The 25,390-nt window shown below is 48.1% G+C and overlaps 2 protein-coding genes and 1 non-coding gene across 10 annotated transcripts; all 3 read right to left on the minus strand.

The window, feature by feature from the left end:
- Positions 1-444: 444 nt before the first annotated feature.
- On the minus strand, positions 445-19,501 carry STAT2 (signal transducer and activator of transcription 2). 8 transcript variants are annotated; one of them, XM_054445291.2, is made up of 24 exons: positions 19,282-19,501; positions 15,506-15,643; positions 15,197-15,350; positions 14,773-14,868; positions 14,509-14,598; positions 14,342-14,417; positions 13,850-13,935; positions 13,543-13,691; positions 10,373-10,531; positions 10,179-10,271; positions 9,918-9,977; positions 9,504-9,524; positions 9,188-9,281; positions 8,680-8,727; positions 8,516-8,599; positions 8,253-8,351; positions 8,015-8,150; positions 7,843-7,895; positions 7,623-7,717; positions 5,964-6,100; positions 5,587-5,769; positions 5,292-5,349; positions 2,667-2,977; positions 445-2,373 (listed from the first exon to the last, which is right to left on the minus strand). In XM_054445291.2, exons 2-24 carry the CDS (start codon positions 15,634-15,636, stop codon positions 2,231-2,233), a joined length of 2,556 nt encoding a protein of 851 aa, XP_054301266.1. In that variant the 5' UTR covers positions 15,637-15,643; positions 19,282-19,501; the 3' UTR covers positions 445-2,230. The 8 variants fall into 8 exon arrangements, with proteins under 8 accessions (XP_054301266.1, XP_063503070.1, XP_054301267.1 ...); XM_063647000.1 differs by having other exon boundaries at positions 8,015-8,174; positions 19,282-19,482; XM_054445292.2 differs by having other exon boundaries at positions 14,773-14,856; positions 19,282-19,468.
- Positions 11,476-11,539, minus strand: LOC129011036 (U7 small nuclear RNA). Its single transcript, XR_008493171.1, has one exon. It is a non-coding gene; the product is annotated as a U7 small nuclear RNA (small nuclear RNA).
- Positions 19,502-19,790: 289 nt separating the features above from the next.
- On the minus strand, positions 19,791-22,078 carry APOF (apolipoprotein F). The gene is made up of 2 exons (XM_054443980.1): positions 21,951-22,078; positions 19,791-21,410 (listed from the first exon to the last, which is right to left on the minus strand). Exons 1-2 carry the CDS (start codon positions 22,033-22,035, stop codon positions 20,446-20,448), a joined length of 1,050 nt encoding a protein of 349 aa, XP_054299955.1. The 5' UTR covers positions 22,036-22,078; the 3' UTR covers positions 19,791-20,445.
- Between the last annotated feature and the right edge of the window lie 3,312 nt (positions 22,079-25,390).

Raw genomic sequence — 25,390 nt, forward strand, 5'->3', positions numbered from 1 at the left:
TTTGGAAGTTTGGTAACTCAAGCGTAGCTGAAATTCTTTGAAAAAAAGAAAAGATGAGGGGAAGTGGCTAGTGATTATTTCCTTTCTTTTTTTTTCCATAGTCACAGCATCAAAAAGTGTCGGCTTTGAAGTCAGACAAATCCAGACAGGTTTGTGTTTTGGCTTTGCCAACAATCAGCTGAGTGACAATGAGACAGTTATATAACTACTCATCCCTCCCCCCACAATGCGTATATAGCTCCCAGCACCCCTAGAAGAGTCTAACGGACAGGAGGGGCTACTCCAAACAGGAAGGGAAGAAGAAGAAATATGACAAGAGGAATGTAGAGGGGTGGATGGAAGAGAGGCCACAATTTTCTGACTTCATTCCTGTGCAGCTTGTTGGTGTCCCTAAGAACATTAGCCTTTGTGAGCAGAGAAATAAAGAGGATCAGAGATGAGACATTTCCAGATCAGCACAAAGTTTATTAGCCATTTCTGCTCAGAAGAGCCCCTTTCTGAACAGGACTGTTCCTCTGACATAACAGACAAGAAACAGCCACCTGTGCAGGGCCTTTCATTTATATCTCAAGCTACATCAGGAGGACATCTTAGAGCAATGTCAGTTGCCCCCTGGGGTTCCCTGGGTGTGAGATTGTCCAGAGTCCTATGACAGACCTTCAAGGTTTTAAGTTCCACAGACTTGGACTTTGTCCAGGTCCACAACCAAGGAATAGAAACCTTCCTTTCAGGTAAATAACATATTGTACAAAAAAGGGGGGATGATAACATAATAGAGAAAGAGCTAAGACCCATTGCTTCTCCTCTGTAAAAACACCAAACTTTAGCCAATACTATAAAAAGAAATTCCTGCTGGGCACGGTGGCTGACGCCTGTAATCCCAGCACTCTGGGAGGCCGAGGTGGACAGATCACCTGAGGTCAGGAGTTCGAGACCAGCCTGACCAACATGGAGAAACCCTGTCTCTACTAAAAATACAAAATTAGCTGGGCATGGTAGTGCAGATCTGTAATCCCAGCTACTTGGGAGGCTGAGGCAGGATAGTCACTTGAACCCGGAAGGCGGAGGTTGCAGTGAGCCGAGATCGCGCCATTGCACTCCAGCCTGGACAACAAGAGAGAAACTCCGTCTAAAAAAAAAAAAAAAAAAAAATTCCTGGCCAAGCGCAGTGGCTCATGCCTATAATCCCAGCACTTTGGGAGGCCAAGGCATGAGGATCACTTGAGCCCAGGAGTTCAAGACCAGCCTGGGCAATATAGCAAGACCCTGTCTTTAAAAAAAAAAAAAAATAGGGCATGGTGGCGCATGCCATGGTCCTAGCTACACAGGAGGCTGAGGTAGGAGGATTGCTTGAACCCAGGAGGTTGAGGCTGCAGTGAGCTGTGATTGCACCACTGCATTCTAGCCTGGGCAACGGAGTGAGACCCTGTTTAAAAAAAAAAAAAAATCCCCAGCAATCCTACCATCCCCAGCCTCCAGGAGTGATCTGTCTCCTAAGCATTGAGAAAGTGGAGACTAGGTAGCATAAACTAGTGTGCAAAGCTTCACACTCACATTAGATTGGCAGGATCATTTTATGGGGGAGGAACAGGTACAGCCAGCTTAGGGGCAGAGTAGGGGAGGAGACTGGTAAGAAAAAGAGGTCTACTTCCTATCCATCCCTTTCTTCAGGGTAGAGTTTCACATGGTAGGCTAAGGCAGAAAGCTCTCAACCCCTGCAGGAAAAGAAGAAATTCAGGGCTTGAGTCAGGAGTGAAGGAAAGAAGAAAGCAAGTTATCCTAGACATGAAGGAATGGAAGAAAGAAATGGAGTCCTATCCTGTGTCTGTGCTCCCAAGGGCCAATGCCAGGTGTGCGCCAGTTTAGCCTAACCAGATATTAAATGTTGAAATCCTTCCAAACTGGAAAGAAGCCACTGCCCTGAGCCCTCCAAGTACCTGTCAACTGCCCTGGACTGCCCCCAGGACCCCTATACCGCCCAGCACAGCAGGCAGCCTCCAGGATCCTATTTAGACCTATGGCTCAGCATCTGTTCTGATTCATTGTTGTCTCTTCTGTACCCATGTTATGCTTTCACCTCTCACCCCAATGGAGTCACACAGGCCTGAGTTTGAACAGTTAACACAGCTTGGAAGGGACACATGCCTGATTCCCATCCTTGGAGAACAACATCATGCTATGAGGAGTAGGAAGGGCAAGAGATATGAAAAGAACAGAGGAAATGTGGTTCCTAGAAGTCAGAAGGCATCAAGGGTCCATCAGTGTAGAAGTGACTGGGGCGGGAGACGTAAACCTCATCCACGGTGTTCTGGCCAGCCAGCAGTGGGTCACCATTCAGCATGATTTCTTCAATCTTTACACAGTTTCTGAAGACTAGGTAATCCAGAGAGAAAAGTGAGGCCCTGATCTTAGTTAGGAGTTCCCAACCCAGCAGGGAAAGGGAGGGAGGATGGCAGGAAAGGCCTGGGAAGAGCCTGAGGGGGAACTTGTGGGATGAAAGAGCAGGGAGGTGGGGGAAGGCATGTGTAATTCCTAAAAAAAGGAATCACAGAATGGACCTCTCTCCAATGAGGAGCTTGGAGCTCAGCTTTTTCTGTAATGGGAGAGGGAGAAGGGGTAGGAAAGGGAATGCGTGCCATCTTCCATAGCTCCATCTCATCACTTACTTTCCATTGGCTCAGTGTTCAAATGTCTCAGATCACAGGGCAAATCTGGCTCCGGCACTGGCTGTGATACAGGTCCTCGGTCTGGCTCTGGCACTGTTTGTGATACCATGCATAGTGTGGGCTCTATCACAGGCTCCAGAGTGGACTCCAGCACAGATTCTAGCTCTGGCCCCAGATCCAGCCCTGCCTTCAGCAGTTGCTCTAAGTCCTGGCTGAGCTCTGGCTCTGGCGCCAGCCCTAGTTCCAGCTCTAATGACTCCAGCTCTGGCTCTGGCTTAAGCTCCAGCGGTTGTTGCACTTCATCCACCTGTCTGGATACCCAAAGACAGACAAAGGGGCAGGGCTCAGTGGTTCAAATGAAATAGGGAATGGTAGAATAAGCAGAAGCTAGTCTAAGAAGGCAGTAGGGCGGAGGGCTAAAGAGCATGGGTTTGGAATCAGGCCTCCTGGAGTTTGAATCCTGGCTGGGGGACCTTAGGCAAGTGACCTAACTTTTCTGAGCCTCAGATTTATCATCTATAAAGGAGAACAATACATAGTAATTTTTGAGAGGCAGTAGGGTGGTTAAAAGCAGGGGTATGGAATCTAACAGACCTGTATCATTTATTAGCCACGTACCTTAGGTACAAAACTTGACTACTCTAAATCCAGTTCCTTAGCTGAAAACAGTAACAGTGTTTACTTCACAGGACTATTTGGTAGATTCAATAAAATGAGAAAATAAGCGCAAACCATTTAGCCTAGTGCCTGGCGCATAATAAACTCTCAGGCCAGGCATGGTGGCTCACACCTGTAATCCAAGCACTTTGGGAGGCTGAGGCGGGCAGATCACTTGAGGCCAGGAGCTCAAGACCAGCCTGGCCAACATGGTGAAACCCTGTCTCTACTAAAAATACAAAAGTTAGGCCAGGTGCAGAGGCTCACGCCTGTAATCCCAGCACTTTGGGAGGCCAAGGTGGGCGGATCATGAGGTCAGGAGTTTGAGACCAGCTTGGCCAATATGATAAAACCCTGTCTCTACTAAAAATACAAAAATTAGCCAGGTGTGGTGGTTGTGCGTGCCTGTAGTCCCAGCTACTCAGGAGGCTGAGGCAGGAGAATTGCTTGAACCTGGGAGGCAGAGGTTGCAGTGAGCTGAGATCGTGCCACTGCACTCCAGCCTGGGCAACAGGGTGAGACTCTGTCTCAAAAAAAAAAACAAAAATTAACCAGGCATGGGTGGCGCTCGCCTATAATCCCAGCTACTCAGTAGGCTGAGGCAGGAGAATTGCTTGAGCCTGGGAGGCAGAGGTTGCAGTGAGCTGAGACTGCACCACTGCACTCCAGCCCGGGCAATGAGAGTGAGACTCTGTCTCAAAAAAAAAAAAAAAAAAAAAAAAAAAATCTATCCCCAGCCAAGTGCCATGGCTCATTCCTATAATCCTGGCAATTTGGGAGACCAAGGCAGGAGACTGCTTGAGGCCAGGAGTTCAAGACCAGCCTGGGCAACATAGTGATACCCCATCCCTACAAAAAATTTAAAAAACTAGCTGAGTGTGATGGCTTGTGCCTGTAGCCTCAGCTACTTGGGAGGCTGAGGCAGGAGCATTGCTTCAACCCCTAGGTCAAGGCTGCAGTGAGTCATGATTGTACCACTGCACTCCAGCCTGGGTGACAGAGACCCTGTCTCAAAAAAATATATATATAGGCCGGGCGTGGTGGCTCACGCCTGTAATCCCAGCACTTTGGGAGGCCGAGGCGGGCGGATCACAAGGTCAGGAGATCGAGACCATCCTGGCTAACACAGTGAAACCCCGTCTCTACTAAAAAATACAAAAAATTAGCCGGGCGTCATGGCGGGCACCTGTGGTCCCAGCTACTCGGGAGGCTGAGGCAGGAGAATGGCGTGAACCCGGGAGGTGGAGCTTGCAGTGAGCCGAGATCGCGCCACTGCACTCCAGCCTGGGCGACAGACCGAGACTCTGTCTCAAAAAAAAAAAAAAAAAAAAAAAATATATATATATATATATATATATAGGCGGGGCGTGGTGGCTCACACCTGTAATCCCAGCACTTTGGGAGGCCAAGGCGGGTGGATCGCTTGAGTCCAGGAGTTCAAGAATAGCCTGGGTAACATGGTAAGACCCCATCTCTACAAAAAATACAAAAAAAATTAACCGAGTTTGGTGATGCATGCCTGTATTGCTTGAGCTCAGGAGGTCGAGGCTGCAGTGAGCCAGGATCACACCACTGCACTCCAGCCTGGGCGATAGAGCAAAACCCTGTCTGGAAAAAAAAAAGCTCCATGCTTGCATCAAGTAGGTACGCATTAACACCAGTGATTATGATCATTATTATCCAGAAACCCCTGTGGAGACAACCTAAGGATGGCAGCAGAAAAATATGAGATAGGATAGACTAGAACCAGAAAAAACTAGAGTGGGCTAGGAGGGAGGGAAGGCTGGGGAGACTAGAATAGGGCAGGTTAGGAGAAGGCAGAAAGGAGAGGCTGTGGGAATGGCAGGGCAGAGCAGCTGACCATCATCCTGGTGCTCCACCCAGGAGCAGGTAATGCCCCCTTTTGACGATTCACTGAAGCAGAGCCAAAAAGGATTAGGGAGGATGGATGAAGAGTTCATATCTCACCTATTAGAGACCACAATGAGCCTGTGTTTCAGGTATTTCCTCCGTTCCTGGAGATTAACTGTGAGGAACATATACAAGAAGCAGAGAAGATCAGTGGGCCAGACACATAGCCTGAGGTTCCCCTAGTGCAGATGGTCCTGGCAGTCTCATCCCCATAGTAACCAGCAGTATCCCATGGACAAATCCCTTAACTCTTCTAGATATCAGTTTTCCCATGCTTGAAAGGAAGGAGTGGGATCTATGGATGTCTGAAGATCTCTGCAATCTAGCAATGAAGTATGTCAACGATTCCCACCTTTCTCCTGGTAGTAGCACCCAAAAGCTTCATCCCGGGGGATTCGGGGATAGAGGAAGCGCAGTGGGTTTTCAGGTATATTCTCCTCAGTGAGCAACTGGTAATGGCGGATGATTTCAGTCAGCGGGAGTGACTGCAGCACCTCCTTGGTGTAGGGTTGCACAGAGTAGATGAGCACCTTGTCTGGAGAGTGAATGCAGGAACAGGTGGGCTTGAGGGAAGAGGCCGGGCCTTGGAGCTCTCTGCTCTGGCTGCCCAGTCCCAAACCAGCTGAAGGATTCAGGACAGAGCCAGGGAAGCCAAGGGCAGGCAGAGGGGCAAGAGGGGAGCCAGGCAGAAAGGAGAGGCTGTGGGAATGGCAGGGCAGAGCAGCTGACCATCATCCTGGTGCTCCACCCAGGAGCAGGTAATGCCCCCTTCTGACGATTCACTGAAGCGCAGTAGAAAGGTGCCAGAGATGGTCTTCTTCAGCAGCCGGCGCTCCTGGCTCCGACTCACAAAGCCCATGATGCGTCTGGAGCACAGAGAGCAGCTGTGAGCCACCCCCCAACCCCCTGCCCCACCAGGCCCCTGCCTCCCTGCTCCCCTTGTATGGAGAAACAGCCCAGGTTTGGAACCCAGGTTTTAGACCAAGCCCTGCCACTTAGCTTTTTTTATCTTTTACAAGTCACTTCACTTTGCTGACAATAGCCACCTTCTGAGGGTTTGAAGAGGTACGAAGATTCAGTGAGATCACACAGATGAACAGCAATTTTCTTTTTTTTTCTGGGAGACAGGGTGTCATTCTGTCACCCAGGCTGGAGAACAATGGCACGATCACAGCTCACTGCCGCCTCGACCTCCCGGGCTCAAGCAATCTTCTCACCTCTCAGCCTCCAGAGTAGCTGGGACCACAGGTGCACACCACCATGCCTGACTAACATTTCTATTTTCTGTAGAGACGGGGTTTCACCATGTGGCCCAGGGTGGTTTTGAACTCCTGGGCTCAAGTGATCTGTCCGCCTCAACCTCCCAAAATGCTAGGATTACAGGCATGAGCCACCGCGCCCGGCCATAAATAGCACTTTTTTTTTGTTTTGTTTTGAGACAGAGTCTCGCTCTGTCACCCAGGCTGGAGTGCAATGGCACGATCTTGGCTCACTGCAACCTTCTCTCCTGGCTTCAAGTGATTCTCCTGCCTCAGCCTCCTGATTAGCTGGGATTACAGGCGCCTGCCACCACGCCCGGCTAATTTTTGTATTTGTAATAGAGATGGGGTTTCACCATGTTGGCCAGGCTGGTCTCGAACTCCTGACCTCAGGTGATCCGCCCACCTTGGCCTCCCAAAGTGCTGGGATTACAGGCGTGAGCCATCGTGCCTGGTCATGAATAGCACTTTTAAAAGCCAAATGCTACACAAGTTGGTAGGCAGTGTGGTGAAAAGAGCATGGGCTTGGAGTCACACAGGCCTGGGTTTGAATATCAACTCTGTCCCTTGGGTAAGTTCTTTAACTTCTCTGAAACTTAGAAATGAAGATGAAATGAAGATGGCAAAACCCACCACTCAGCGTGGTTGTAAGGATGAGATGAGAGAATTAATGAAGAGCACCCATCAAGCTCTGGAATGTAGGAGATGCTTCACAAACACTGTTTATGGCTATTATTGTTTTTTTTTTTTTTAAGATGGAGTCTTGCTCTGTCACCCAGGCTGGAGTGCAGTGGCGCACTCTCGGCTCACTGCAAGCTCCACCTCCTAGGTTCATGCCATTCTCCTGCCTCAGCCTCCCGAGTAGCTGGGACTACAGGTGTCCACCACCACACCTGGCTAATTTTTTGTATTTTTAGTAGAGACGGGGTTTCACCGTGTTAGCCAGGACGGTCTCGATCTCCTGACCTCGTGATCCGCCCACCTTGGCCTCCCAAAGTGCTGGGATTTCAGGCATGAGCCACCGCACCCGGCCTTATTATTGTTAACAAAGCCACATGAGGGGCGCAGAGACTCCACTCTCAAGCCCGGAAAGCACAAGGCCATGAGGGAAGGGTGACCAAGGCCTTACCCATCATTCCAGAGATCCTTCAGGTGGTCATGTACCAACTCCAGAATTTTGTCCAGCCATGTCCAGAATGGTAACTTGCCAGGAGGGCTCTCTCGCTGGAGGAGGAATGGAAAGGTAGAAAAAGCTGAGGGGCTGCCCCTGGTGTAGGGAAGGAGGGACATGGGAAGGCCAGTATTTGGAATGTGGGCTAGATCTAGCTCCACAGGATTGAGGGAGTTACCTTAGTGAAGTCAGCCCAGGACAATAATGGATCCTCAGTCCTACAGTTCTGCCCTGTGGGACAGATAGCCACAGACAGATGATGAGGGAAGCCAGGGGTCCTGGGATAGATAGGACAGAGGGACAGAAAAGACTAAGGCTGGGGAAAGGCTGAGAGAAAAGGAAATCTGTACCGAACAGCTTGTTTCTCAGCATGCTCAGCTGGTCTGAGTTGAGGCCTCGGCCAACATAGGAGGAGAACTGCCAACTGAGAGCAGGGCCCAGCAAGCTCCAGGGGGCCTTGGGGGGGTTGGAGAAGAACTGCTGGTTCTGCAGGGGTGGAAGCAGTGCAGGCTGGCTCAGAAGCAACTTATCACACCAAGCTTCCAAACCCCTCCGCTCCCCACTTGACCTGTCGGCCCCACTCCCTACCTGAAGGTTTGGGCTGAGCAAATTGAACCAGAGAACTGAAGCCCAGGCAATTGAGAGCTGGTTCATGTTGGAAATAATCACCACAGGGAGGGTGTCCGTCTGGGGAGAAGACAGGAGTCACAGAGAGGGATGTGATGTTTCTAGCTGCAGGTATTTGTTAGAGGAAAGGAGTGCTAACCCACCCCAAGAGGCTTCTGTTTATCCCCTTCTTATGCCTTCTTCCAAAGCTGCTTTCTCTCTCCTTGCCCTCCATTTTCACTCACTTTCAGCTCCTGCTTCAGACCCTGGTAGGTATATTTGACCGTGAAGCTGATGATGTGCAGTTCCTCTGTCACACCTAGTGGCCCCTGGGACAGCCAAAGACATAGTCATCAGAAGGCTCTTTGGCAAGCTCCCCCTGCCCCCAAGTCCTCTGTCCAGACCTCACCTTATTGCTGCCCTTTCCTGAACCACCTGAACGTTGCTCCACCAGAGTCTGTGAATTGAAGGGAAGGAGAGAAAATGCCAGAGTGGGCACCCTAGTGTCCCTGGAACCCCTGTTTGGCTTCAAGACCTCTCAAGCCCTGGGAACTTCCCCCAACCCCTGTTCCTTTGGACTAAAAGCAGGCCAGCTGTGGTGGCTCATGCCTGTGATCCCAGCACTTTGGGAGGCTGAGGCGCATGAATCACCTGAGGTCAGGAGTTCGAGACCAGCCTGACCAATATGGTGAAACCCTGTCTCTACTAAAAATACAAAAATTAGCCGGGCATGGTGATGTGTGCCTGTAGTCTCGGCTACTCAGGCGGCTGAGACAGGAGAATTGCTTGAACCCAGGAGGTGGAGGTTGCCGTGAGCCAAGATTGCGCCACTGCACTCCAGCCTGGGGGACAGAGTGAGACTCCATCTCAAAAAACTAAAAATAGTAATAAAAGCATAGGTCACAAACTATTCTTACCAGGTAGCCAAAGTCCCAAATCAAACCCTGACTCTGCCCCTTCTCGGGGGTCAAAGTTTTCTGGTTTGAAGTCAGAATGTTGAACTTCCGGAAGCTGTTCCAGGAGGAAGAAGATACATGGAGACAAGGAACGGAATTATTCTAAAAACTCAGCAGAAAAAAAAACAGCAGTTCCACTTCGTTTCAGATCTCGCCATCTCCCTTTGTCCATATCCCAAATCCCCCTCCTCCTCGTTTGTGCCACTAGGGCTGCCGAATGTGGTTCTGCAGGTCATGCACTGTACAGATGTTTGCAGTGTCCTTGTCAAGCACCTACCCTTGTAATTGAGGAGGATTCCTGAAAAGAAATAAATCAAAAAAAAATCATTGGGCAAAAGAGTATGGAAGTTAGGAGTTTGGTCTTTGGGATCAGATAGACCTGGGTTCAAACCCGACTTGAGCTCACTAGCTACGTGGCCTTGAGAAGAGATGTAATCAGTCTCTCTAAGCCTGTATCTTTGTTTGTATGGTGCACTGGTAATAGTTAATTCATGGGGTTGCTGTGACAATTAAATGAGTAGCTGACATGCTGCATGTCACAAAGTAAGTGTTCAACAAAAGAAATGAATTATAATTTCTATGAGGTGGGATTGGAAGGAGGAAGAAGATAGCCCTAGGGCCCTGTTGTGAAGAGTATCTCCTCCACCCTAGCAGCCCGTGTCCTGGCCACCCTTCACCTGCTCCAATTTACCTGTCAATGGAGACTTCCACAGTCAGTGACTCATTGCCTTCCTGGAGTCTCACCAGCAGCCTAGGGGAAGGAAGGGGGATAGGGGAAACCTCAACCTTCCAGATAGGCTAGATGTTTGAAAAAGAGAAGAGGGATTATAAGAGGTAGGGAGATTGCAGGGAAAGAGAAGAAAAAGCCAAGAGTGAGAAGAGCTGTAAAGCTAGAAAATACACAGTGGCAGGGTTGGAAAAAGGAAGTGGGAATGAGTTCTGGAATGCCAACCTTGTTCGGACGGTGAACTTGCTCCCAGTCTTGAGGATGAGGGGTCGATGGGGAGTTTGGGGCATGCAGGGCTGGGTTTCTACCACAAAGGCTCTGAGGAGAGAGAGGTGTGGAGAGAATATATAGCTCAGTATCTGTAAGAATGGCTTCCCTTGTTCCTTCTTTCCCCCAGGGTTCCTGCCTGGCCTCTAGACCTGTGGAGCAGACGCTGTAGCAACTCTGTGACCTGGGCGTTGCGTAGGTCCACCCCTTTGGTCAGAGGGTCATCCTGATAGCTAACCAGGCAACTCAGTCCCTTCAGCTCCTTCAGCAGCTGCCTCAGGTGAAACAACAGCTTTGCTCCAGCTGTGAACCTGGGTGATAAAATTCAGGAAGAAGGAATCCATGAGTTTCCTGGATTCCCCCATCCAGGTTCTAAGACCTCTCTGTAAATATGTGAAGAGTCAGAAACTGACTGGGGGGCAGAAAAAAAAAGAATCCAGGAAGCATATAAAGGATTATTCAACATGATTCATAATCCAAGAAATGAAAATCAAAGCTATTTTCACATATAAAACTGCTAATAGATATAACATAACAGTTTTCATATGCTATGTACAATTTATATTAAGCCCTTTCCACATATTAATGCATTTAATCCTCAAAACAACCCTCTGAGGCAGGTACTATTATTTTCCCCACATTACAGATGATAAAACTGAGGTAGAGAAAGGTTAAGTGACTGGCTCAAGGTCATACAACTAGTAAGGGATGAAGCTTGTATGTGATCCCAGGCAGTCTCATTGTACAACTCACACTTTTTTGTTTTTTTTTTTTAGACAGTCTCACTCTCTTGTTGCCTAGGCTGGAGTGCAATGGCGTGATCTGGGCTCACTGCAACCTCCACCTCCTGGATTCAAGAGATTCTCCTACTCTGGCCTCCCGAGTAGCTGGGATTACAGGCATGTGCCACCATGCCCGGCTAACTTATATATGTATATATATTTTTAGTAGAGATGGGGTTTTGCCATGTTGGCCAAGCTGGTCTTGAACTCCTGACCTCAGGTGATCTGCCCACCTTGGCCTCCCAAAGTGCTGGGATTACAGGCGTGAGCCACTGCACCCAGCCCCAACTCATATTTTTAACTACTGTACTTTACTGTCTCTATAATTAAAAATAATAATAATCAGCAATGTGGTGACAGGAAAACAACCATACACTACACATGAGAAAATAGATTCGATTGGGACAACTATTCTGGGAAACGATTGTAACTATCTTTTTTTTTTTTTTTTTTTTTTTGGTGGGGGTGGGGGTGGGGGTGGTTTCTGGCAAAAACCTGAAAGCCTGCTAGACAAATTCTAAAAGAGCTGTAACACTTGGAACTATCTTTTAAAAAGCCTCCCCAGCTGACATGGTGGCTCACACCTGTAATCTCAGCACTTTGGGAAGCAAAGGTGGGCGGATCACTTAAGGCCAAGCACTCCAGCCAGGGAGACAGAGAGAGACCCTGTCTCAATCAGTCATTCAATCAATCAATGCACGCATGCATGCTGGTCCTGTACCATAAGTACTATATGCCTGTTTTTCAATCTACCTGAGCAATTGTGGTATTTTTTCATCTACTTTTTTAAGAGGTGAGGGTCTTGCTATATTGCTCAGGCTGACCTCAAACTCCTGGACTCAAGCACTCTTTCTGCCTCAGCCTCCTCAGTAGCTGGGTATTATGGTATGTATACATATATACTTTTATAGACAGGTCTCGTTCTGTTGTCCAGGCTGGACTACAGTGGCATAATCATGGCTCACTGCAGCCTCCAACACCTGGGCTCAAGCAATCCTCCCACCTCAGCCTCCTGAGTAGCTGGGGACTACAGGCGTGTGCCACCATGCCTAATCTTTATTTTTTTTTTTTTTTTTAAGATGGAGTCTCGCTCTGTCACCCAGGCTGGAGTACAGTGGCATGATCTCAGCTCACTGCAACCTCTGACTCCCGAGTTCAAGTGATTTTCCTGCCTTAGCCTCCTGAGTAGCTGGGAATACAGGCATGCGCCACCACACCTGGCAAATTTTTGTATTTTTAGTAGAGATGGGGTTTCACCACATTGGCCAGGCTGGTCTTGAACTCCTGACCTCAAGTGATCTGCCCACCTTGGCCTCCCCCAGTGCTGGGATTACATGTGTGAGCCACTGTGTCCGGACATGCCTAATTAAAAAACAATTTTTTTTTTTATAGAGATGGGGTCTTGTTATGTTTCCCGGGCTGGTCTCAAACCCCAAGCCTGAAGTGATCCTCCTGCCTCAGCCTTCCAAAGCACTAGGATAACAGGCATGAGCCGCCATGCCTGGCCTGGTATATTTCTAAAAGACTAAATTATAATAAATTTTTAAATGAGAAAACATTGAAAACAGTAGGTATTTTTCAAGTATGTTGGAGGACACACTAGTGATTTTTCCACATCACAATATAATTACCTTAAAATATAGAGTTTCCTGGAAAAAGGTAACAAGAAATTGAAAATAACCTAAATAGCTGAAAATAGAAGTTCATTAATTAAATTATGTTACCACCATATAGGGGACTGTTGCGTGGACATAAGAAATAACATGGATAAATATAATATACTGTTGGCCGCGCATGGCGGCTCATGCCTGTAATCCCAGCACTTTGGGAGCCCAAGTCGGGTGGATCACCTGAGGTGAGGAGTTTGAGACCAGCCTGGCCAACATGGAGAAACACTGTCTCTACTAAAAATACAAAAAAACTAGCCAGGCATGGTGGTGTGTGCCTGTAATCCCAGCAACTCGGGAGGCTGAGACAGGAGAATTGCTTGAACCTGGGAGGTGGAGGTTGCAGTGAGCTGAGATCGTGCCACTGCGCTCCAGCCTGGGCAACAGAGTGAGACTCCGTCTCAAAAAAAAAAAAAAAAAAAAAATATATATATATATATATATATATATAAAATACTGTAAAAAAAAAAAACCCATGGATTTCAAAATAGTATGGACAATATGATTCCATTTTTGTTTAATAAGCTAGGTAATAGGTAATTTTCTCTTTCTCCTTCCTTCCTTCCTGTCTTTCTTGTCATTGTATTCGTTGCAGTAAAAAAAAAAATACATATATATATATTTCTGGGTGAATAAAAAAGAAGGAAAAACCAGATTGTGGGTTAATTCATTCCTTTCCCTGAAGGAGACTGGGCTCTGGGCTCCCTGCGTGGTGAGGATGAGGAGCAGAATAGAGCTGCAGTTAGCAGGGAGCAGGGCTCATTCTGGGGAGCAGAGACCAATAGAGAACAGTATCTCTTGCTATATGCAGGGCACTGCAACTTACAAATCACAGCGTGTGGCGAGGACGAGGGTTGGGGTGGTACCTCTCACCATGTCTCCAGCTGTTCCAACCCGTGGTCAATGGGAGCTCTGATGCAGGCTTTTTGCTGCTGGGCCTTCCACTCCTCCAACTTTGGCAGCAGTAGCTCGATTAGGGTCGTTAATCGGCCTAGCAGTGCTTTGGAGGCATCCAGCACCTCCTAGGAAAGAGATGTGAGTGTTGAGCGTCTCTCCCTTTCACCCTCCACCACCCAACTGGGGATGAAGAAACAAAGAAGCCAGCGCTAGAGGACCAGGGTCCCCACATCCCTCATTTTTCCAGGTCCTTGTTGCTCACACGTTCTGTCCTGTCTCCCACCTTTCTCCTTTTGTCCAGTTCATTGAGAGTTTCCTGCAGAATCTTCTGCTCTTTGGTCTGATGGGGGTCCAGAGAGGGTGTCTTCCCTGGATGGTGGGAATAGGAGTCAGTCCAGGGGTTCTTTCCTCTCCTTCCTGACTGGGGTCGGAGTCAGGAAGGAGGAATTTTGTGGAGGAAGAAAGGGAAACCAAGCAAAGCACAGGCACCTGTGGGACCCTCAGGCAAATTCTGAATGGTCATGCTTGGACCAGACACCCCCTCAAATAAAACACTGTTAGTTTTCCATGCATTTCCTCAATATTTACTGTCTCTCAGCTACACCTCCAGCTCAACCTCCACAAAGCACTTCCAGCTTTGCACGGCAGCAGGACTGTAGTCAGTGGGGTGTGTCTGACAGTGACTACTGCTCATTGGAGCTTTCTCCTGTTCACTTCCAGCTCCGGCTTCTCAGCAGGCACTTATCTTTCTCCAGCCCCTCAATGTGCTTCCTACCTTTGGCCTGGATCTTATATCGGAAGCAGAAGACATCCTGCTGGTCTTTCAGTTGACTGACGGATTTTACCAGCTTCTGCAGAGGGGAGAGGACCCCGATGAGGCTGCTTCTCAGGGAGGTGTTAGGCTGAACGCTGTCCACCCTAACTCCTACCACATCTACTAACCTCCATCATAGCCCTTAAATCCAGGATCCGGGATTCAATCTCATGTTGCTGGCTTTCCACAGGTGTTTCGAGAACTGGCTCTCCTTGCTCCTGAAAAAAGAGGCTCTGAGCACGTTTTAACTCTGGCCTTTCATGCCTTAAGTTCAGGCCTGAAATTATACCACAGGATGTCGGGGGATCCTGTTCTGAGACAACTCCCTGAGTCCTTTCCATGGTTCCTCTCTACTTCAGGAGTTTCCAACATTACCACTGAATTGTCCTCACCGATTGGGCCCTCTGAGCCTGGATCAAAATTCTTTTTTCTTCCAGAAGGAGGTTAAAGATCATCTCAGCCAACTGGGTAGGATCCTGGGAAAAGGGCTAGAATAGGTAAACAGAAAGGATTGATCCAATTCAACCACTCTCAATGACCTATTGCCCTAGACCCTCCCCACCAATGTCCACAGTATTTCCTCCTCCTTCGGGGTTCCTAGCCCTTTGTCTTTTCATCATAGCATCCTCCCAACAGTGTCACGTATATGCAGCCCTTCTCTCTGCTAGTGATTCCTCAAGTCCAGACTCTGTCCTCCTTTCCCCAGATTTGTTCCCGTCTCCCTTTCCACCTCCAGGTACTATTCCATTCTCCAAACCTTACTCCTCTATGCTCAGCTCCCAGTGCTACCCCATTACTCCCAACCATTCCAAATACCTGAATGTCCCGGCAGAATTTCCGCAAATTGTGCTGCAGCAACAAGGACTCTGGGTCCTGGCTGCAACGGCCACACTCATAGTTCAGCTGATCCAAGAAGTGGAAGAATAGCATGGTAGCCTTGGAATCATCACTCCCGAGTGCAGCTTCCTGCCTGGGCACCAGGAATAAGAAGTATTAGTGTCTCTGCAGTGTTACTGTAGTCCTGAGGCTTTCCAACCCCTTCCTGCCATTAATGATTCCAGGATCCCGGGGGCCCAGAAGTAAGGAACCACCTTTTTCATTCCCCCAACTTCCTGAAGGCCTCACCAGTTCTGGTCTTCAATCCAGACAGCCAAGTACTGTCGAATGTCCACAGGCAGAAGGCTGTGTGAGTAAAGCTGGTGCAGCTGGTCCTGAAAGGGGCTGTCAAGATTCTGCAGCATTTCCCACTGCGCCATTTGGGCTCTGCGTCAGAAGGATGAGGGTTCCCAATTGGATATTTTGCTGGACTAAATCATCCATAGTTTCATGATTGTTCATGATTACTAATTTAAAATGTTTAAATTATACAAGTAATAAAAATATAGAAAACATTAAAATCTATGTTGATCCTACTCCTAATCTTGGTTCTTTCCCCTCCTCTCCAGAAGTAACCACTGCTATCAGTTTGGTGCATATTCTTCCAGGGAGTGCTACCGGTTGAGTATCTGCTATTCCAAGCATTTTGGATTTCAGATTTGTCCAGATTTTGGAATATTTGCATTACTTACCAGTTGAGCATCCCTAATCCAAAACTCTGAAATCGGAAATGGTCCAAAATCTAACTTTTTGAGCACCCACATGACACTCAAAGAAAATGCTCACTGGAGCATTTTGGAGCCAAATTTTTCAGATTAGGAATGCCTAATCTGTTTTTTTGTTTTTTTGTTTTTTGTTTTTTTTTTTAGATGGAGTCTCACTCTTTTGCCTGGGCCGGAGTGAAGTGGCATGATCTTGGCTCACTGCAACCTACATCCCCCTGGTTCAAGTGATTCTTCTGCCTCAGCCTCCTGAGTAGCTGGGATTACGGGCGCCCACCACCACACCCAGCTAATTTTTGTATTTTTTTTAGTAGAGATGGGGTTTTGCCATGTTGGCCAGGCTGGTCTCAAACTCCTGACCTCAGGTGATCCACCTACTTCGGACTCCCAAAGTACTAGGATTACAGACATGAGCCAATGTGGCCCCAACCTGTATTTTTTTTTTTTTTTTTTTTTTTTGAGATGGAGTCTCGATCTGTTGCCCAGGCTGGAGTGCAGTGGTGCGATCTCGGCTCACTGCAAGCTCCGCCTCCCGGGCTCACGCCATTCTCCTGCCTCAGCCTCCCGGGTAGCTGGGACTATAGGCGCCCGCCACCATGCCCAGCTAATTTTTTTTTGTATTTTTAGTAGAGACGGGGTTTCACCGTGTTAGCCAGGATGGTCTCGATCTCCTGACCTCGTGATCTGCCCACCTCGGCCTTCCAAAGTGCTGGGATTACAGGCGTAAGCCGCTGCGCCCGGCCAGCCCCAACCTGTATTTTAATAGCTTCAATAAGTGGGCCTTTGTGCTTTAATGGGAATTTTCTTTCTTTTTCTTTTTTTTTTTGAGACAGGGTCTCACTTGGTCACCCAGGCTGGAGTGCAGTGGCATGATCTTGGCTCACTGCAGCTTTTGACCTCTCAGGTTCAAGCCATTCTCTGCCTCAGCCCCTCAAGGAGCTGGGACTACAGGAGTGTGCCATCATGCCAGCTAATTTTTTGTAGAGATGGGATTTTGCCATGTTGCCCAGGGAGATCTCAAACTCCTGAGCTCAAGTAATCTGCCTGCCTCAGCCGAAATGCTGGGATTACAGGCATGAGCCACCATAACCAGCCTAATGGTAATTTTCAAACACACACTAAAGTAGAGTGAATAGTACAAGGATCACCATCCAGCTTTAACAAACATTACTATTTCCACTATCTTATTTCATCTATCTCCCTAATTCATTTATTTTGCATTTATGTGTTTGTTATTTATATTTGATTATGCTAAAGCATTTAAAGATCAGTGTTGACGTTAAGTATTTATTACAGCATGATCCCTGCTGGCTCTGAAGCTTCTTTTTTTTTTTTTTTTTTTTTTTTTTTGAGATGGAGTCTTGCTCTGTCACCCAGGCTGGAGTGCAGTGACACGATCTCGGCTCACTGCAAACTCTGCCTCCCGAGTTGAAGGGATTCTCCTGCCTCAGCCTCCTGACTAGCTGGGATTACAGGCGCCCACCACCATGCCCAGCTAATTTTTGTATTTTTAGTAGAGATGGGGTTTCACCATATTGTCCAGGCTGGTCTGGAACTTCTGACCTCAGGTGATCTGCCCACCTCGGCCTCCCAAAGTGCTGGGATTACAGGCATGAGCCACCGTGCCCAGCCACCTGAAGCTTTTTTAGGAGCCAAATCTTTTTGGAGGTCAGGTAAGTACACCATATAAACTGCCCTCCATATAGGAAGGAGGAGCTCCATTCTAGAAGACATCTAAATGCTATGCAATGGGTGGCTCAATCCCTAAGAATATGACACGTTTATGACCTGTGAATCTTGAATATGATTATAGGTTATCAACTTTGTGAGATCCTGAAACTTCACTTAAAATTTTTTTTTTTTTTTTTTTTTTTTGGCAGGGCACAGTGGCTCATGCCTGTTAATTCCAGCACTTTGGAAGAGGCGGGAGGATCACTTGAGGTCAGAAGTTCGAGACCAGCCTGGCCAACGTGAAAGTCCATCTCTATTAAAAACGTAAAAAAATTAGCCAGGCACGTTGGTGGGTGCCTGTAATCCCAGCTACTCAAGAGGCTGAGGCAGGAGAATGGCTTGTACCCAGAAGGCAGGCATTGCAGTAAGCAGAGATCACATCACTGCGCTCCAGCCTGGGTGACAAAGCAAGACTCTGTCTCAAAACAACAACAACAAATTGGTTTTTGCCTGTCACCAAGCAGGCTGTGCCATGCATCTTTCTCCCCACTGTTCCCTGCTCACTGCCAGCTGGTGTCTATTTAGGAAACTGAAACTTACGCTTGTTGCAGCCTGAGCCAAACAGAACAGAATTCATGCATATTTGTGGTCTAAAAAGGTCACATGATTTTATTACAAAGTAAAGAGAAATGCTTGGGGTGGGAGAGTCTTCTACTAACATGAATAACATCAGCTGCCTTTCTACCTCCAGCAGGAACAAGGGAAGGGAGGGATTGGGCAGGGGCTATTTTCATTTTAACCCTTTTAGTAGTGCTTGATTTTTAAAACTATGTATCTGTATTGCTTTTATGATACAAAAAAAAGTTAAAAAAATGATTAGGTGGCCAGGCATGATGGCTCATGCCTGTAATCCCAGCACTTTGTGAGGCCCACAGGACGGGAGGATGGCTTGAGCTCAGGAGTTTGAGACCAAGCTTGAGCAACATAGTGAGATTCCATCTCCAAAAAAAAATTAATGATGAGGTCCCAATTCTTGAGGATTTAAGTGTCTGATATTAAAGGAGCAAGTCAGCAAAGATTCAAATATGAAAACAAAACAAAAAACCTGGTCTCCCCAAATGGATTGCAAACACTGAAACAATTTTTTCTCATTATCTCTCATTCTTAGGCACATATTTTGCACTCAAGAAGCTTTTCTGAAATGAACTGAATTTTGTGTGTGACCTTAGGCAATCGTTTCATCTTTCAGTACTTATACTTTTTAACAAAACAAAGATAATAGATTTATCTATCTTTGTTTTTAGATTTATCTATCTTTGAACATCGTTTTTTGGTGAAAATTAAAAATAATGCAGAGCAGAGGGAAAAACGTCAGATACCGAACCAACATAACAATGCCAGATTCCGGGTCTCGGAAGCTGCAGGGCAGTTTTGGGAGAGGGGCATTAGGGTTGGGGAGATAGGCTAGACAGAAAAAGATCGAGGACCGAGCAGGCGACAGCTCCTATTTCAACCTGGGGACCGAAGCTACCCCCTCCAGGGCGTAACCCCTGGGGCCAGTCGCCTTTCCCTCGGAGGAACTCTCACTCTCACCCCCACCCCTACCCCAGCACACCCTCTCAGGGGCCGTACCTGATTAGGGTTGCAGTACCCGCGCCCTCCAATGGCTCTGGTCGCGACTTCCCGTCCCTAGTATGAGCTCGGGTACTAGAACCTCACGCCCCGCCTACATCTTCGGCTAACCCCCCTCGGACCCGCCCCCTTGTAGTTGGCAGCGGAAGTCCGGAGCGGCCCCATTCCCAGCCGCCACCCCGACACTGGCTGCCACTCAGTCAAGCCCGTCCCAGACTGCGAGCTCACTGGCGCCGCCGCAACTCCGCCCCTCCACAGGGCGGGACAAGCTGAGCCGAAACCACACCTGCAGCTCCAGCGATTGGTGGAGAAGTTCAAGTAGGCACTTTCTACGAGGGGAGGAGTCCAATTAGTGGACTAGCCCAAGACTGAAACAGCTGATTTTCGAGAACCCGCGCGTGAGCCTCGGAACCGAAACTAGCTTGATGAGCCTGGAGACGCCAAGGGCTCCATGGGAAGGGGTGGGACCGGAATTTCGACGCCTTGGGATAGGAAGAGGAGGGCTGAGGTAATGAAAACAATTTTTATTTTTTATTTTTTGAGACATGGTCTCGCTATGTCACCCAGGCTGGAATGCAGTGGGGCGATCTCGGCTCGCTGCAGCCTCGACCTCCCGGGCTCAGGTGATTCTCCCGCCTCAGCCTCCCAGGTAGTTGGGACTACAAGCCTGCATAACTCCGCCAGGATAATTTTTCGTATTTATTGTAGAGACGGGGTTTCGCCATGTTGCCCAGGCTGATCTTGAACTCCTGACCTCAGGTGATCCTCTCCCTCGGCCTCTCACAGTGCTGGGATTACAGGCGTGAGCCACCGCACCTGGCTAATAGCTATTTATTGAGAGTACTGTGATAAGCATTTTAGATTCATTGTATCATTTTAAATTTACAGGGCAACTCATTGAGGTTAAAATCATTCTATCTCCTTTAGAAATTTAAAAACTGATCTTAGTTCAAGAAAGAAGTTACTAGTCAGTGATCACCGAGGCTGTAACAAGTGGAGCCTAGATTCAAAACCAAACCCTCTGACTTCAACCCCCAAACATTTACGTTCCTACGTTTTACTGTACAGCCTTCCTCCTGGATAAATCAGAGATTAAAATTTTGAAGACATGTATATAGCTTTTCAGGATAGTACAGTTATTAATTCTGTGGTTACCACATTCTTTTATATCTCAAGACTCCCAGCCCCGGGATCTAAGTCATAGCTCTTGATTATGGCCCACCCCCAGTAGGGAGCTGAACTTACTACTTCTGATATGAAAGAAGCCAGGGTAGTTGTTTCTTCCAAGTCACTCACATCTGAGATGGCCCTCAAACCCTCCTTGGTGGTCTCTGGCTGAGAGATGTTTGCGTCTTTCTGATCTTGGTAATACTGGATCAACTGCTGAACCCCAGACCTTAATGCAGGTTTAAGTGCAGCACTGATCGCTAGACCCATAGGCCCCCCTGACATCCCAGCCATGGTCATCAAAAGGTCATATCCCAGATCTATGGCCCCATCTCGGCCTCGTTCCCTGGCCTTGCCCAGGCAGTTTTGAGTAGCATAATACAAAGCTGTGCCCAGGTTGTAGAAGGTTCCCACTCCTGGCAGCAGCTGGACGACATTGTGCACACCTTGCTCCTTCTCATTCTCACAGTCCTCTGTGGGGAGGGAGCGCCCGACCCTTCCTGTGCTTCGCTGCTCCCTGGCTAACAGCTGCAGAGCAGAGGCCAGGGCTTCCACTGACACGTTCCTCTCTGTGCTTCTGCCTTTCTGGAGCCCTCGAAGATGCTGGATGAGGACCTGTGTAGCATTCACACCACCCTGGCGGTAGAGCTGTAGCTGTAGAGCCCAAATATCAGCCTGGCAACCAGCTTCCTCCAGGGCATTCCTTAGAGCCAGGCTTACCAAGAACTTGGGTAGAGGGGCCATGTGGCTGAAACCAGGCAGTGACTTTGGGTGCAGAAATTGGCAGGACAAGGGGTCTGAGGAGGGTGTCTGGGATTCCAAGGACAAGGGAAAGTGCATCAAGACATTTGTCTGCTTTCCATATGAAGTGGCATCCACAGGGTGCAGCAGGAGGTAGCAAAGTAGCAGCTCAACTGGTATCATGATGAGTCTGAGGCCCCACATGTCTGGAGCAGAGTACCCTAGAAAGGGGAGAAATCCGAAACATACAAACCATTTCCCTAAGGGCTATGGTAAGCCTAAGACTCAGTTAGGGGGACACCTCATACATCACCTACTTCCAAGCTTTTGTACTTTCTTTTTAGAGACAGGGTCTTGCTCTGTTGCCCAGACTAGAGTGCAGTGATGGTATCACAAATCACTGCTGCCTTGAATTCCTGGGCTCAAGGGATCCTCCTGCCTCAGCCTCCCAAGCAGCTGGGACTACAGGTGCGTGACTCCATGCCCAGCTAATTTTTAAATTTTTTGTAGAGATGTGGTTTTGCCATCTTGCCCAGCCTGGTTCTGAACTTTGGGCTCAAGTGATCCTTCCACCTCCACCTCCCAAAGTGATAGGTTTCCAGATGTGAGCCACCGCGCCTGGCCCCAAGCTTCTGTTCTTTTTAGGTAAAGCCCTAGGAAATAGGAAATGCACCCCAATTGCTCCCACTTGGTCTCCCGCATTTACAGGTCACCAGGGACTTCTGTTTTATTTCCACCCATATATAGGGACCCCAAATTACCACACAGTCCAGTCATTGAGAAGTGAGACTGCCTTGGTAGGTTTGGTCGCTCCCTGATCCTGTTCTGCCTAGTTCTGTGTCCCATGAGGAAAGGAGATATTTGCTTTCCCCTATGATCAGTGAAGGATGTAATCTCTGCAAATATTTGCCCATTTATACTGGCTGCTCAAACCTTGTGCCCCTTGTCACACACTCAACCTCTATACCTACAGTCCTGTTCTTTGGCATTTCCTGTATGTCCCTGCCACATTCCCACTCTAAGCTCATGATAGGAGCCAGGGAAATTCAGAATTAGGAAAGATGAGATGTTTGTGATACTCTCATTTCTCTTCATTTTAAAAATTAAATTAGCGGCTGGGCATGGTGGCTGACGCCTGTAATCTCAGCACTTTGGGAGGCCAAGGCAGGCGGATCAAAAGGTCAGGAGTTCAAGACCAGCCTGACCAATATGGTGAAACCCTGTCTCTACTAAAAAAAAAAAAAAAAATACCCGGGCGTGGTGGTGGGCGTCTGTAGTCCCAGCTACTCAGGAGGCTGAGGCAGGAGAATCTCTTGAACCCGGGAGGTGGAGGTTGCAGTGAGCCAAGATCGCACTACTGCACTCCAGCCTGGGTGACAGAGTGAGACTCCGTCTTAAAAAAAAAAAATAAAAGGGGGAGCTGACACCTACTAAGTGGAGAGGGGCGGGAGAGGGGCAAGGCTAACACTGGTCACATATGTGTTTAAGCGAAGAGGTGAAATAAAGAGCATTCATCTGTCCTAAGTGGTCTCCAACATTTCTAACTACTTACTGTGTGCCATCCTTGAATACAGTCCTGGGAAAGGAGACTTGTTACCTATGTGACATTGAATAGCTGAAATGAGCTGGGATCAATTCCTGGATCATTTTCCTCACAAAGCACTTCAGAATAGCTGTGGAACATTTGATAGATTATATTGTCACTGTCCATGGACATTTAAATGATCTTAACTTGAGAGCTTCTTCAACTTTTTGCCTAATTCTTCAATATGCTCCCAAGACTCATACCTGCAGTTCTTGGTGATGTGGACACCCAAAGCTTTGAACTGTAACACCAAGCATCATGGGAGATGGTTTCTCAGCAAACTCAATCACTATCTGAGCTAACTGGTAGGCCAGCCACCCCAGTGGGTATATTTGCCACCATCCATACATTTCCCAGGATGGGCAGCTGGGTGCTGGGTTTATTCGCACTTCCCTAAGGGACTACTAGATTCTTCACAATGATGTTGGTATTGCCTTCCTCCTCATTGAATTTTTTGACTCTCACGGATGAGGGTTTCAGTGGTATCCTTTCCTCGCATCTGAAACTGCAGAACATGGGCCTCAGTTGGGCAGCCCACCTCCTCCAAGGGCACCCTCAGAGCTAAGTTGGACAGGTACTCAGGCAGAGGGGCTAGGGAGGGGGCTGTGTGTAAGAGATCTTGGCAGATCCTGGGATCTGGGAGAGGAATCTGGCTCTCCATGTTCTCCAAATATGGAGAGCATGTTTGATGGATGTCCAGTCTCTGTGAAAGATGGCTGGAGAGTCTCATTCTGGGCATTTCTTGGAAAGGCAGACACCAGGGACAGCAGGACACAGCAAAGGAGCAGCACAGCCTGGACCATGGGGGGACAGCAGAGCAGCCCTGCTGGAAGGAAGCAGTGCTCAGGTTGGGAAGTGGAGAAAGGCTCAGGACAAAGAGACACCAAGACTGGCCAGAGCTAGAAAGTGTCTTAGCTCTTGGAAACTTTGGTTGCCCTGAACACACCTCATCTTCACTCTTAAAGGATGTGGGTGATCCTCCTATTTTAAGGAGAAACAAGTCAGAGGAAAAAAACAGTCCAAACATCTCATTTGCTTTAGTATCTTCATGACCTGAATTACTATTATTGTTACTGTTGTTGTTGCTGTTTTTAATCTGCCCTTTCCCAGAATCACAACGAAACCAGAAAGTTGATGGCTTCCAAAACAGTGAAGGACAAAACATTTGCAAATATTTATGCATCTCTTCCCAGCCCAGACTTTGTCCTTCTCACCTTTGACCCATACTGACAAACTGACCTTTCCCCTTTTAGGCCCTGCAGTCCTGTCCCATATCTTTTTTTTTTTAAATTTTCCTTTTTTTTTTTTGGATACACAGTCTCACTCTGTTGCCCAGGCTAGAGTGCAGTTGCAGTGGCACGATCACAGCTCACTGCAACCTCCACATCCCGGGTTCAAGCGATTCTTGTGTCTCAGTCTCCCTAGTAGTTGGGATTACAGGCACGCACCACCACGCCTGGCAAATTTTTGTTTTGTTTTGTTTTCTGGAGACAGTCTCACTCTGTTGCTCAGGCTGGAGTGCAATGGTGTGATCTTGGCTCACTGCAACCTCCGCTTCCCAGGTTCAAGAGATTCTCTTGCCTCAGCCTCCCGAGTAGCTGGGACTACAGGTGTGTGCCACCACGCCCAGCTAATGTTTTTGTATTTTTAGTAGAGATGGGGTTTCACCATGTCAGTCAGGCTGGTCTCAAACTCCTGACCTCAAATGATCTGCCTGTCTCGGCCCCCCAAGGTGTTGGGATTACAGGCGTGAGCCACAGCACCCAGTGACATATCTTTTTTATCCTAAGGTTTTACCCTAAACCTATATATGAGTTGAGGAAAAGGTCCTCCATATCTTCTTGAGGGGAGAAAGGGTAAGGCAGAATAGCTGGTGATCTCTGGGACCCCTAAACCATTTTTCTTTTCTTTTTTTTTCTGAGACGGAGTTTCGCTCTTGTTGACCAGGCTGGAGTGCAATAGCACCATCTCAGCTCACTGCAACCTCCACCTCCCAGGTTCAATTGAGTCTCCTGCCTCAGCCTCCTGAGTAGCTGGGATTACAGGCGTGTGCCACCATGCCCGGCTAATTTTGTATTTTTGGTAGAGACAGGGTTTCTCCATGTTGGCCAGGCTGATCTTGAACCCCTGACCTAAGGTGATCTGCCCACCTTGGCCTCCCAAAGTGCTGGGATTACAGGCTTGAGCCAGCCACAGCGCCTGGTCACCATTTTTCTTATTAAAAGAATATATTGGTTGGGAAGCCAAGGCGGGCAGATGGCTTGAGCCCAGAAGTTTGAGACCAGCCTAGGCAACATGGCGAAAGCCCCGTCTCTACAAAAAATATAAAAATTAGCCAGGAGTGGTGGCATGCACCTGTAGTCCCAGCTACTGGGGAGGCTGAGGTGGGAGGATCACCTGAACATGGGGAGGTCAAGGCTGCAGTGAGCCATGATTACACCACTGCACCATCCAGACTGGGTGACAGAGCGAGACTTTGTCTGAAAAAGAGAATATACTGGATGGGAGTCCAGGGAAACTGGACAGATTGACAAATAAGACAAAATCAGAGCAACTTTTTTTTTCTTTTTTAGAGTCCAGTGCAGGTATTGCTCTATCTCCCTGGCTGGAGTACAG

Source organism: Pongo pygmaeus, chromosome 10, assembly GCF_028885625.2.
Source record: "Pongo pygmaeus isolate AG05252 chromosome 10, NHGRI_mPonPyg2-v2.0_pri, whole genome shotgun sequence".
Classification (NCBI taxonomy): domain Eukaryota; kingdom Metazoa; phylum Chordata; class Mammalia; order Primates; family Hominidae; genus Pongo; species Pongo pygmaeus.

Coding starts and splice junctions, on each gene's coding strand:
- STAT2 (XM_063647000.1), bottom strand. CDS start 15,636: ATGGCGCAGTGGGAAATGCTGCAGAATCTTGACAGCCCCTTTCAGGAC. Junction 14,418..14,508: donor ATTTAAGGGCTATGATGGAG/GTTAGTAGATGT, acceptor TCCCCTCTGCAG/AAGCTGGTAAAATCCGTCAG. Junction 13,692..13,849: donor AACTGGACAAAAGGAGAAAG/GTGGGAGACAGG, acceptor TCTCTTTCCTAG/GAGGTGCTGGATGCCTCCAA.
- APOF (XM_054443980.1), bottom strand. CDS start 22,035: ATGGGACACAGAACTAGGCAGAACAGGATCAGGGAGCGACCAAACCTA. Junction 21,411..21,950: donor CTCAATGACTGGACTGTGTG/GTAATTTGGGGT, acceptor TCCCCTTTCTAG/GGTACTCTGCTCCAGACATG.